The sequence below is a fragment of the Rhyacophila brunnea genome, unplaced genomic scaffold (genome assembly GCF_057557595.1).
Source record: "Rhyacophila brunnea isolate RB1 unplaced genomic scaffold, BYU_Rbru_1.0 scaffold_13, whole genome shotgun sequence".
In the NCBI taxonomy this organism is placed as follows: Eukaryota; Metazoa; Arthropoda; class Insecta; order Trichoptera; family Rhyacophilidae; genus Rhyacophila; species Rhyacophila brunnea.
The window spans coordinates 28,189,460-28,204,011 of NW_028232785.1; the positions used below are offsets into that span (position 1 = coordinate 28,189,460).

Here is a 14,552-nt window from a genome sequence, read left to right on the forward strand (position 1 = left end):
GCTTGTTTCAACCCTTACAAGTCAGTGTACCTCCTTAGCGTTATGTTAAAAATTATTCATCTAACCATCCTTAACAGTGACCCATCAGTGATATAGTGAAACTTAATAAAAATTAATCTCGTAATAACCAGTAATATAAAAATTAATCAACCCATAACCCCACAGTGCCACGCGAAATCTAAAACTCCTTAAAATAAAAAAAAATAGTAGAATTAGAATTATGTTATTACATCTACAATAAATTTAACTCTGCGCGGAGTTATCGAATTAGGTTTTGTGTTATTAATTTTATACTTTTTGCTAATATTATAATTAGCAACACAAATCCCCACAATGTCTTTCGTCACACATAAAAATGCCAGACCTGAAGAGAATTCACACAGGAGAGTTTTTTCATCTGAGTAGCAATGTCTATTTACAGTTATTTACATCGTTAGGTATGTACAATCTTATATTCTAACTTATCAAATTAAAAAAAACTGAAGATCTCGTTTATCGTCTTTCATACCACTTTACCAGGTTATTCCATCCCTGTTTTATACTGACAGCTTCGAAAACATATTTTGACGTGACTTAAGCTATGAATATATTATGATGCACGTCGCGTACCGTCACGGCGACAAATTTAGTCTATGGTTTCGTTGCAGAATATTTTTAACGATCACCATCTCTATAAATTCAATGTAGAGTGTGCCAACTTTGATATATTTTGGATTATTATTTATTATTCATGCTAATTTCAATTAATTTTAGCAGTTTCAACGTGTGCGTGGGTACGTTAAAATTACTTGCTATATTAAATCCATAAATAATATTTTCAATAGGATCCGACCTCCAGACCATAGATAATAGACAACATTCTTATGCAAAATACATATTGCCAACTCTAAAAATAAAAAAAACACGCGATTTTGAGTCGAAAATGTGTAAGCATGTAGAAATGATAAAAAATGTTTATTGAGTCATGCGGGTGTTGATGCAGTGCGGAACGTGCGTGGTGACCTCATTGTTGTTATGATGATTTCGGCAGATTTTGCTAACTGACTATGTTCATTTAAAGGTTCAAAATGTGCTACGGGATGGAAGCATCAGTCTGATAACATTTTAAGCACCAAGAAAAACGACATTACATACTTTTTTCCCGTAGCGAGAGCTTACTTTGACGACACGTGATAGTGCGCTACGTGCATGATAATAATAAATACAGCTTAATTCTTTAATATAATTATTTTACCCAATTAAGCAGTTTAGGCATACGGTTTGTTTATCCAAGTGACTAATGGATTAGGTTAAATGTTTATGCGGTCTTTATATTCTAGGGTGGACGTCAGTAAACGATTAACGCCCGGGTATAGCATTGGTCAATATTACATTAGATATTTTTTTTAAATCAATACACGGTACCAAATATGTATGAAGGAGAAGCCTGATTTTGATAAATGAATAACAAGAATGTATATTTGTAGATAATACTGAAAAGTATTACAACAATAAGGTTACATATACGATGTAGCTGAGTTGAAGTTCGTAACGTATTATAAAAAAGTGGTAATTCAATATAAAATAAGAAAATCATTTTATTATCCACATCGAATTGCTGTCGTCTTTCACCAGTATGTGTCATTTTATGTGTTTTTAAAATACAAATTAACATGAATCTGTAATATACACACATCGTATTTTTGACAAGTGTGTCATTTTGTATCTAATCACATATCGGATTGATGAGGGTTTTCACCAATATGTGACAATTTATGTGTTTTAAGGCGACTAGATCGCAGAAATTTTTTAGGACAAACATCGCATTGATATGGTTTTTCACCAGTATGCGTCATTTTATGATGTTTGAGATCAGTAATTCGTAAGAATTTTTTAGAACATACATCGCATTGACGTGGTTTTTCACCAGTATGTATCTTTTTATGTATGTTGAGATTATCAATTCGTAGAAATTTTTTAGAACATACATCGCATTGATGTGGTTTTTCACCAAAATGTGCCATTTTATGTGTTTTGAGATGTCCAGATCGCAGAAATTTTTTTAAACACACATCACATTGATACGGTTTTTCACCAGTATGTGTCATTTTATGTTTAACGAGAACATCAATACGTATGAAAGTTTTAAAACACACGTCGCATTGATGTGGTTTTTCACCAGTATGTATCATTTTATGTTTCGTCAAAGCATACATTCGTATAAATTTTTTGAAACACACATCGCATTGATGCGGTTTTTCAGCAATATGTGTCATTTTATGTGTTTTGAGTGCACCAGGTCGCAGAAAATTTTTAAGACACACATCGCATTGATGTGGTTTTTCACCGGTATGTATCAATTGATGTCTTTTGAGTGTACTAATTTGCAGGAATTTTTCAAAACACACGTCGCATTGATGTGATTTTTCACCAGAATGCGTCATTTTATGTCTCTTGAGAATATCAATTCGTGTGAATTTTTTTAAACACAGATCGCATTGATGTGGTTTTACACCATCATGTGTCAATTTATGTTTTTTTAGATGACCAGATCGGACAAATTTTTTAAAGCAAACATCGCATTGATGTGGTTTTACACCATCGTGTGACATTTTATGTGTTTTGAGATGATGAGACCGCAGAAATTTTTTAAAACACACATCGCATTGATATGGCCTTTCACTGATATGTGTCATTTTATGTGTATTGAGATTACCAATTTCTGTGAAATTTTCAAAACATACATTGCATTGAAGTGATTTTTCATCAGTATGCGTCATTTTATGTCTCTTGAGATAATCAATTCGTGTGTATTTTTGTAAACAAACATCGCATTGATATGGTTTCACACCATCGTGTGCCATTTTATGTTTTTTTAGGTGACCAGATCGGATAAATTTTTTTAAACACACATCGCATTGATGTGGTTTTTCACCATCATGTGACATTTTATGTGTTTTGAGATGATGATATTGCAGAAAATTTTTAAAACACACATCGCATTGATATGGCCTTCCACTGGTATGTGTCATTTTGTGTGCTTTGAGATCAACGCTTTTCGTGAATTTTTCAAAACACACGTCGCATTCATGTGATGTTTCATCAATCTTGTCCAGATCAACCTGCGAATTTAGATTTGAGCGAACATCGCATTCATAGAGTTGTTCACCAGTGTGCGTCTTGTTTGGCGTAAGATCCTGCGACTTGATACACAAAATTAAGTGACTATTTAGATGATTTACAGATTCAAACATTGACCCACAATCATTGCAAATATTGTTACTTGGAAAATATGTAACTTCCTGTTTGACGGTTTGATTGTTGTTCGTCGGTTCTTTGTCAGCTGTATTTTTACTAAAGATGCCCAGTTGTTGTTTATTGTGATGTCCTGTATAACATTGCTGAGTAGAAATCTACAAAAAAAAATGGTATATCTATTCGGTTAAAATATATTTAAATAAATTGTGTTCCCTAATATAGATATTGGTAGGAATATGGTGAGAAGAGGTAGGTTTGGTTGACTCCAAGAATGAGAAGGCTTGGTTTTGTGATTACAAATTATACCCCATTTATTAATCCCCAACAATAAATAATATTTACAGACATTGTTACAAGTACAATTCAATGATGTTATTTCGAGGAAGTTACTAGACCGATCGGACAGGGTAAAGCGATTACCCGATGGTCGTGGTTACGTTGATTGACTGAGTGCTGAGTGATAAAGTAGGTAGAAATACCTCCTTTATATATTGATCGAATCCAATGGCATATATCGAGGCGACACTGTTGTCAGCAAATTTTTTTTGTCGGCCGGAACCAACTTGTAAGAGCTCGTAGACTAGATAGCCTCTTTTAGGTTACTATAGATTAGATATAATATAGATTAGTTTAGTTTAGATTAGATATTTATAGATTAGTTAGATAGATTAGTTTTTTGACAGTTAATTGTTATAAGCAATGGTTCGAGAACTGCAAAATTAACATAGTTCGCAGCGCCACGACGGCGGCCATGAGACTTCAACTTATCAATTTTGCATATATATAATATATATATATATGAGTGGCGAAGACTCTATACTAGGTGTTTATTTAAGAGTACCTTCTTATAAAAAATGTGGTTTACTTCATATTAACGTATTTATAAATACTAGAAGAGCCAGCTGGCGACAGCTAGCCGTATCGCAAGGCCTTGCAGACAGCTTAGCGTCATGGTAACATGGTGTTGGATTTTAATAAAATTGTGAAATATGACTAGACGGCGCCAAAGTTTCCCCTTCGATATGGATTTGCATTCACCTTAGACAATTTGACATTTCGTTGATTTCTTAGTTTACGATTTGCAGTTCGTCACTGAAATTATAAATATGTAGTCTTTGCGTAGTCTATTCTAGAGTCTGGTCTTCAGAATGTCGCCTGACACCACCTCAGGCTGCTAGAACAAGCAGAACAGCTGGCATTCGCCGATTGCTGCCACTGATATTTTGATACAATTATATTTGTGTAGGTATATTCTGTTTAGTTAAATCACGTGCATTTAAATATGATAAAAAATATACATCTCAATCATTCGAATATAAAGCAATATAAATTAACATAATTAGCGATCCAATATTTGAAAGAAAACTTGCCGGTATTGATTGGGTTAACATGAATATTAATCTTCTGCTGGCCCTATTTAGATAGGTAATGTAATTAAGGTTAACATGTTAAAAAATATTATAAAACATTTTTTTGTTTCATTGTCTAAAAAAATAAATGCTTTGCAACCTTTGAATAATATTTAAAAAATCAACTTTCAAATAAAATTTCAGCATTAAACAATATAGTTTCCCGGACATTCATATCGAATAAAATGTTGATCATTAATGAAGCAATGCATATATCTGAGAGGAATAGAGAAATTCTGATTACAATAGGAATTTATAAGACCCAAAGGTATGGAGTCAGTTTCAATAAGCCTTCATCCAGCATTGGATTGATAGAGGTTGATGACGATAATGACAATATAAATGGGTAGGTATAGAAAATCACAAGCCAAAAATATATATACAGAAAAGCTGATAAAGGGTGAAAGGCGAGACTCTGGTGACAAAAATGAAAATGATATGGCTCAAACGAGGAAACCCTAACAAAAATCAAGAGACCCTTTCGTTGAGGAAACAGGACGCGTAATGAAATGAAACTACTAGTCTTGGGCTAAACCAACACTATTCACGAAAGACTTCAGAAAGAGAAAGAGATTGCCGCAAAGAATATTCAGAGTAACGAATGGCTTGATGATTCATGACCAAAATATTTGGGTTGACGCTTTTCTTATTGAACTTCATGTCGCGTAAAACTATATCCTTTGCAGTGATGGCGAACCTATGCCACGCGTGCCACCAGTTAAATGTTCAAGTCTAGCATGGAACCCTTTGAAAAGAAAAAAACCTATAATAATAATAAATGACAGATCGCATTGAGGCTTTATGCGTCATATATAATAATATCATCGCACTAACACCATCAGGCGTCCGGGAATACCGAACCGCGAACCTATACATTTGATCAATTTACAATGCTTGAGACCACTGTAGCGAGAAAATGCCTCATCTGATCGAAGCGATTCTGATGTCTATTTGTGCGTAAAGAACCAAACTAAGTAGATAAAACAATTTAATTTCCACCCACAAAAATGACTGCACCAAATAAGAAACAACAACTTGATGAAATTTGTCAAGTACCTAACTCTGGCAGACAGTTTCAAAATTGGTGGACCGAAATGTATGACGTAATTGAAAAAGAGATAAAGTACCGAATATGTGCGCTATGCCTGTGAGTGGTATTGTCATGTTATTTTATAACATAACACACTAAGTCAAGGAAGTCTTTACGAGGGCAACACTACGCAAAAGTACGACCGGATCGCGCCTGCGCACGGGATAGTTTGTACGGAGTTCGTGACACTATTTCCGGCGCTATCGGAGCTAGCGGGCTTTTTACACAAAGGCGAAGCAGGAGTCGAGCTCTCAGTCCTGATCGTTCGAAGGAAGCAGACGTCTTGGCCAGTTCCGCGCCTCGGACCCTGGGCACAGGGCTTTCGATTTCCTGACGTTTTGGAGACGTGGACGATGGCCATCTGAAGGACGTCCCCCCCACGCCAGGAGATCGGAGGAACTCCACGTTCCCCACACGTTTGAAGACGCACTCCTCGATTCCGTCCTGGAAGGAATCGAGGGCAGCGAAAAGGCTGGAGAGCCTTTTGTGTAATCGGTATTTATTGTCATTTTATGTTACGGTCCACCGACCGAATTAGCTTTTGGGTTTTTGTTCTAATTTATCTAAATATTGTATCGCTTTAGGTGCTCGTGATTCACTTAAGTAATTATACATTTTTATACACTGTAGCCCGCAAGTTATCTTATTTATTATATACAATTGTTGCAATTTCTCTACTTGCTTTTCATTTAATTATCCTTCACTATTGTCTCTATGCATCATCATAGAGTGGCGCTCAAATCCGAGATATTTATATTTATTCCATATTCATTATGTAATTTATTATTATACAGGAACATCCAACGAATGAGTATAGTAACCGGACAGGTAACTGAGGTCTTAGAGGTAATAAGACAAACCATCCACGACCCTGCATCCAATGTCCCCGAGTCTCATGCTTATCCCTATCCCCATCCCATATCCCTATCCTCCATCCCTATATCCCTTTCCCTACATCCCCAACCTATCCCTATCCCATATCCCCAACCTATCCCTATCCTACATCCTCCATCCTCATCCCATCCTTCCTGATCCCCATGTTAAATGGATATATGACAGTATCTAGAATATCATTTTTTAATAGAATTTTTAAAAACTATTTTTTTCATTAGAACTGGTCGGCACGTCAGACAGTTGATAAATAATATTAAAATATATATTTTTTGAATACGTTTAGGAAATTTTAGCACGCGTATGTTAAAAGTTTCGCTAACCTTGCTTTAGAATATTGTTAGGTACCCACCATCAACAATGTTAGACATGCAGAACCTACGCTTATTATGCTACATACCATAATAGCGCCTGTGCAAAAGTGCTGACTATCTCTCCAATCTCATTCTTCAAGAGTGCGTGATGATTTTATTTTATGGTAGGTACTATTTGATAGGCAGTGAAAATCAGTTAACCTCACAATTCATTCATAATTCGTTTTCTTGCAGAAGGTTAACCACTATCGTTCTACTGCGCAGACGCAGATCGAAAAGTCGTCAAGTGTCGCATGAAAATTCAGATGCTTTCGAACTTTTTTGATTCATGCATGCATTCTTGCCAACTGCAGGATAAAACATGTTTACCCATACAGTTTCTTGTTATGGGCGCGATAATACTTACTGTCAACAGTAAATCCATGCACGTGTAAACGGGGTGTTATACCCTGTAATATTAACATGTATTACCCCGCAGTTGGCAAGATTGCATGCATGAATCAAAAAAGTTTGGAAGCTACGGAATTTTCATGCGACATTAGGGATTTTTTTCGATCTGCACCTGCGCAGTAAAACGATAATGGCGAACTTACCGGCAGAAAAACGAACTACGAATGAATTTTCAGGTTGACCGATTTTCATTACCTGTCAAATAGTACGAAATAGTACCATAAAATGACTACATCGCGTCTCGCTCACTCTTAAAGAATGAATTGGAGAGGCAGTCAGCATTTTTGTCACGATAGATTAATAGCGCCTGTACACGTGCATGGATTTACTGTCGGCAATAGTGCTTACTTTAAAATATCATTACAATAACTGTTTACACGTAAAAGTGCTGACTGTCTCTCCAATTTCATTCTTCAAGAGTACCTAAGCTAGACGCGATGTTGTCATATAGTACTTACTATTTTGACAGGACGTATTGAAAATCGGTTAACGTCAAAATGAGTAATTCGTTTTTTTACCGGCAGGTTCGCCATTATCCTTCTACTGCGCCGGCACAGATCTAACTTGCGCATAAAAAATCAGAACAATTCTGAAGCTTCCAAACTTGTTCGATTCATGCACGCAATCTTGCCAACTGCAGGATAATACATGTTTCTCCTTACACTTTCTTACTGTGCACAGTAATTCCATGCACGTGTAAACGTGGTAAGTACCTACTAAATACGAATTATTGCTGCCAGAAAATCCATGAACGTGTACAGACACTATATTGTTATAATAAAAGTTGAATACTTTTCTGACATAATTGGTCATTTTTTTTTTGATCATGTCCGATCCTAATAGGATCATATGGGCCTCCACAGAGTAGAGGTTTGTATTAACAGATTTTTTGTTTTTTACGAGAAATGGATGCCAGCCACTTGCTCAACCTATTAGGTCCATACCCTGAGTCACACACAAATTGAAAAACAATATGTGTACTTGCCAGACCCAGGATTCGAACCTGAGTCCCACGGCGTGATAGTCCAACGCTTAAGCCGCGAAAGTCAGTCGAAATAGGTCGATTGGTCGTCATCAAAGGCAGATTTTACAATGAAATACTGTAGCTAATACACCTACTCTCACTTCCTCAGATAAATAAGTGAAATAGTTGTACGAAACGTATATATGTAGAATAAGTAGATGCACCTGTTGCAACTTGGTCACAAAGCTATGATAGGAGACGTAGCCAAAGGAAGACAATATCACATAAGTATACAATTAATTACCTGCTGTACTGGTTTGTAATCTGAATGCGAACATCCGGGTGTAGGGCCTTCGTCATGGAATGAGTTTATTGCGTCATGAATAAACTCGCATTTAACCTCGGGTTTAATATCAGTGAGAAGCGTTTCTGAATACTGAAATAAACATCATACATTTTTTGATTTATGTAATTGCATAACAATATTAGTTGTAGTTCGAGTATTTTATAACAAGGTAAATTTGCTGTAGATGTGGCAATGAGATTTTACAACTTTCTTTTTAGACCAAACCATTGCCGACTCAAATAGAAATCCGATACATTAACAACGACTGGTCCTTTGCTCTCTGTTGAGTGGAAGGTAACCCAATGTTGTAATGCAGTGGCAATAGTGCACATTAAATTGTCAGTCATAATATGACATATGACGTAATATACGATGTATTCATTTTCGTTGAACTAAGACTACAAATTTCAGATTGTGTTTGTTGACTTATATGTATTAAAAAAATATAAAATATGCCATTAAGTCATACATAATTTTAAATATATTATGAAAAGAACAATATATTTTTATCTATTATGGTTTAGTTTAGGTAAGAATTTAAAAAAAAATATACTAATCTTGTCAGATCTCCACAGCTTACTTTCACTATGGTGATTTGGTTTAGGGAAGGTTTAACTGAATTTTAATAACTAACTAATGTGTACCAGCTGTAATTTGTATTCTTAGTTTAACGAAAACACTTCTAATATATAAAACAATTATAAGGCCAGTGGTCACTTACGGCTGTGAGACTTGGTGCTTAACTCAAAACGAGGAAAACAAATTAGCTGTCTTCGAGCGCAAAATACTCCGCAAAATCTTTGGAATCATGTAGGAAAATTGGAACTACAGAATAAAAATGAATCACGAATTGGAAGAAGGATTGAACAGCAAACAATCATAAGGTACTGTAAGTCCCAAAAACTACGATGGGCGGGACATGTGGAGAGAATGCCTGAAGTTAGAGCGCGAAGGATCATGACGAAGTGGCTACCCCAACGGAAGAGACCCAGAGGCCGTCCAAGAAGGAGATGGGCTGACGCCGTAGAAGTGGACTGGCTTCATATAGGAAGTCCCGGTAACTGGAGAAGTGTGGCGAGAGACCGGAGTGAGTGGAGAGCGGTTTTGGAGGAGGCCAAATTCCACCCCGGGATGTAGCGCCGTGGAAGAAGAAGAAGAGAAGTTTAATGAAAACAAATAAGTATGACTGACAAAGTTTAGCGTGTACTATTTAGGTTGAATCTTAACAGCCTACCTCCACCTTTCGCCACTGCAACATAGTCATCGAGATTTCCATCTGATTTTTTTTTTTTTTTAATTTAAGGATTTTGAATTCAGTCAGCGGATGCCAGAAACAGACATCTACGGCCAGCGCACTTCTTCAAAAACATTGGGCGCAAATTTACTTCCCGCCTCTCCCATTGTTGTCTAAGAATGACCTGTCATTTTTCGATAGAGTGCTTATGCTGACGCGTCTGTCGTGTTCACACAGGTAATGGTTTGATTTGAATAGATAAGTTACATGATAAATAATACACTAGCATTAACACACCTTCTACAAATGTAATGCATAGATCAATGCTTAATATTTTATGGAAATCGATATTACCACCGATTTTTGTGTGAAGGACTACCCTAACTTTGACAGCTAATGAATAACAGGAATGTATATTATTTACAATTTATTAATATATTTGATTTGAGATTTTTTTACAATTCAATTTGAAATGAGAAAGGGTGAATCAATATGTCAAGCAATCTGGGATATAATTTTGACAGCTGAACAGTAGACCACTCGTTGTTTGTGCAAAAAGATATACTCAGGCTTTATTAATCTAAAGATGGCGCTGACCAAACCAAACCTAACCTAACATAAACTAACCAAATCTAACCTACACCAACCTAAGATTACCTCATATAATCTTAGTTTGTGATAATGGTGCATCAAAATGTATGGAAAAGAAAAGCCGATGCGCCGACAGAAAAATGTATTTATATATCTAGTTTGACACCCCCGTATGGTACCCATTTGGGAATGTCTTTGTGTATCTGGAGAGGCCCGAATCGGTATCAAATCCAACAAATAGTAACGGCTGATTGCGAAAATAATTAAATAGTGTTAAATATCTGCCGGCAACATTGTCTGAATAGCGTTAAAAAAAATACGAATGGCAACGCCGTATTTTGTACGGCTCTCAAGTGACCGTTGGTTTTAGCGGGAGCAGCGTTTTTGACAGCAACGCAGTAAGCAGTGTTAACCTCGCTATCCGTCAAAATTAAATCGAAACGAATTTGTATAAAAATGTAACCATTTAGAATATATTAACTTAAATATACCTTGCCATTTCCAAAACAATTCCGGTGTGTTATTTATTCGCCTCCACATCCCGAATCCAGACGAAAAACCAGACAACAAAATAAAAGTGACAGTTTGCTATTCACTTACCAAAATGGAGGGAAATGATACTAGGTACATTCAATAAACTGTTTTCGTAAAAAAAAAAAATATAAAAACTCATGGCCACCTCTGCGGCATAATTTCATAATAACAATATAGTTAATAAAACTGTGAATCGTAGCTAGTTGTCTAATTATTGTACTTATGATGAAAGATCATATTTTGATAAAGAATTTGACATCCTCGTATGTTCTATACAATTTGAAAAATATATTAACATAATAATATGTGCACATTATAGTAACTTGTCATTGTTATTCCACAAAAATTGCAGGACAGTCAGTGAGGTCCCGTGGGGTTAGGCAGATTGAGCGTCACTTGAGGGCGGCAGTTACTCGAAGGGCGGCAAATCGAGGAGAATCATTTGGTGTATATAGATATAGCGATGGTATACTGACAGAATGCATTAACTCATTAAAACAAGTTTTTTTTACATTATAAAGACTAACCTTTACGGCAAACACAATATACGACATGTTACAAGTCCTGTATTTTGTATACGCAGAACGCATTAGGTCATTATCATGCTTTCTATCAGAATAAAAAAATAATATGATTTAATAATGTTTCTATTTTCTCACCATTATATCCAATGCCTTTGTGCGTTTTACCAGGACGTAGAACGTAAAATTGTATACATTTTGGGATTTAAAACAGAAAAACAGCAAAAACTGAAATAATGCGTTCTGTCAGTAAACCCTCGATATTATGTGTACATTATAGTAACTTGTCATTCCGCTAAAATTGCAGGACGGTCAGTGACGTCCCGTAGGGTTAGGCAGATTGAGCGTCACTTGAGGGCGGCAGTTACTCGAAGGGCGGCAAATCGAGGAGAATCATTTGGTGTATATAGCTAAACTTATTTTATTTATGCGTTGTACATAATAGCATAGTAAACACCCACTAGTAAGGGACATTTTAACACTATCAACAAAGCTTCGAATGATAAGAACAAACCCTAGATTCTTCAGGATAAGAAGTCATACAGGGATAGCCGGAAAGGAGGAAGCTGATAAATACGCTAAACAAGCCACAACAGATAAAAGACCTTCAACCTACACACCCTTCACTCTAAGTCACGCAAAACAAAAACTAAACGAAGACACAATAGAGCTATGGAACCACAGATACACATACACATAGGATCAATTACGCAGAAATTTATTCCAAACATAAACTCTGCCATCACTCTTGCTAGGAACATAAAAATATCACACGAACTCATACAGATACTAACAGGCCACGGAGCGGTGCGAGCTTATCTAAAAAGATTTAAATTTTGGGATGATGACTGTTGTCCATGAGACGGCAACACATCTCAAACTGTGTGGCATGTCATCAACGACTGCATTATACTAGAAAGGCAGCGATGGACTCTCAGGACTCGATGTAGATAGCATAATCATGAAATTGACCTCCAAACGCCTCACGCAGTACTAAGCAATAGAACAACACAAGAACACTACACAAAATATTTAATCCTGGCCAAAAATAAAATTAAAAATATAAAAGGAAGAACCTAATTAGCCCCACATCAATGCAACTAACCCACCCAACCACCTTGTACGAAAAAGCAAGGGCATGGTTATTAATATTTTAAAAAAATAGCATAGTAAAAATGCTGTAAAAATAATAAATATGTATATTGCTGAATGGTACAAACCAAATGTGTCAGAAACATCAACCAAATAAGACCTCAGCAGGCCTATGTTATAACTGGTGATATAAAGTCACCCGACGACATGACGTAATTGTGACGTAAGCCAATACACGCTCGAGGCAAGCCGCCCAACACACTGCTCACCATAGATATTATTATGCTGAAACACCTATTTGTGTATGGGGGAAAAGGAATAACGCCAGTATTTGACTACTTAGTGTTATTTTCTCGAATGCTATTATCACTCCGGTAGTACGTCACAATGATGTCATATGACGTCATGTCGACCGGGCGACTACAACTCGCAAGTTCTAACATAAGGCCCCAGCTCTGGTGATTTTGTGTAAACGTTTAACTTATATGATGTTTACTCTTTATATTTAAATTTATTTTTGTATGTTTTGGTGGTATGTTTTTTGATCTTAATGTATCCATACAACACATTTCTTAGATATTGGAGACGTGATAGGATGATGAAAAATACTGTATAAAAAATGGGGTGGCATTTTAGCGCTGCCTAGGGGCTGCATTTTGTCTAGAGACGTCACTGAAGACGGTGATTAATAAACATAAAAACTAACCTCAAAATCGCTACTGAAATCGTCTGTGTTCTCTTGTTTTATATAGGTGCGCGTGTCAGGGCTGTTCTGATGGCTAGTTGTTACATCAAACTTGTCTTCGGTATCAGATTGGTCTTCATACTCGCGCTTGACTTCCATTTTTGAGTAGGTGTTAAAAATTGTAAGTATGACAGGACAACTTTCTATTCTGTTGTAAATAGGTGTTGCCAAAATACAGATAATAATATTCCTTGTTGCAATTATTTGATTGACCATAATGAATTGAACTTTGTATTATTTTAGGAATAAAAACTTAGATTAGGCAATATAAAACGTCTATATATTATATTCTTCACTCTGGAATTGGTTCAAAGTGAACCAATTAAACGCGGCCTCTTTTATTTGGTAGTAGTGATCTGAGGTATGTAGGTACCTTTGGTTTTGGTTATCAAAAATATGAAGTTTAACATACCTAGGCACGTTGACACCCACGGTGGCCGCGCGGCTTAAGCGTTGGACTATAACGCCGTGGGTCCCAGGTTCGAATCCTGGGTCTGGCAAGTACACAAATTGTTTTTTTAATTGGTGTGTGAGTCAGGGTATGGACCTAATAGGTTGAGCAAGTGGCGACATCCATTTTTCGTAAAAACAAAATCTGTACTCTGTGGAAGTCGCCCATATTATGATCGGAAATGGTCGGAAAAGAGGTACGTAGGTAACTATAGGTCTAGGTATTGCAGAAATACCTAGACGTCATGTACAAAAAGAAAAAATAAGACATCGTAGAAGATTTTTGGGTTTCCACCGTGTGTCCTTGCTTCTGAGGTAAGGGATGGTGTGATGAGGGGTAGATAATGAATAGAAACAGAAGGTTTTGATGCGTATGAAAGTAGCCCCAAATTTATTATCCCTTAACCACAAAATACAAGTTCAAATTACAGTTTGTTACAATGCGAAGTTTACAAATTAGATTTACGAAGATTGTGTTTGTAATGAAAATCACTCTTGCATCGAAGCGAGAAGCGTGTGATTAGGTTGAACGAATTTAAGGTACTAGTCCATTGTTGGATTGTAACATCTGTTTTTATATTGAAAGGAGACAAAGAAAATATCAGACACGGCGTAGTTGATTGACCGCTGTCAGTTCCCACACCGTTGATTATTTCTCAGAAATTTGTCTGCGAAATTTGACTA

The 14,552-nt window shown here is 36.2% G+C and overlaps 1 protein-coding gene across 1 annotated transcript; it reads right to left on the reverse strand.

Moving 5' to 3' along the window:
- Window positions 1-364: 364 nt before the first annotated feature.
- On the reverse strand, window positions 365-13,567 carry LOC147077158 (uncharacterized). The gene is made up of 3 exons (XM_085940724.1): window positions 13,380-13,567; window positions 8,660-8,791; window positions 365-3,392 (listed from the first exon to the last, which is right to left on the reverse strand). Exons 1-3 carry the CDS (start codon window positions 13,515-13,517, stop codon window positions 1,710-1,712), a joined length of 1,953 nt encoding a protein of 650 aa, XP_085796850.1. The 5' UTR covers window positions 13,518-13,567; the 3' UTR covers window positions 365-1,709.
- Between the last annotated feature and the right edge of the window lie 985 nt (window positions 13,568-14,552).

Bases quoted from the DNA above. Each gene is read 5' to 3' on its own strand.
- LOC147077158 (XM_085940724.1), bottom strand. From the start codon at position 13,517: ATGGAAGTCAAGCGCGAGTATGAAGACCAATCTGATACCGAAGACAAG. The intron at 8,792-13,379 runs GTTAGTTTTTAT...TGTTTATTTCAG, and splicing joins ATTTCAGTAGCGATTTTGAG to TATTCAGAAACGCTTCTCAC. The intron at 3,393-8,659 runs GTAATTAATTGT...TTTTTTTTGTAG, and splicing joins ATTACAAACCAGTACAGCAG to ATTTCTACTCAGCAATGTTA.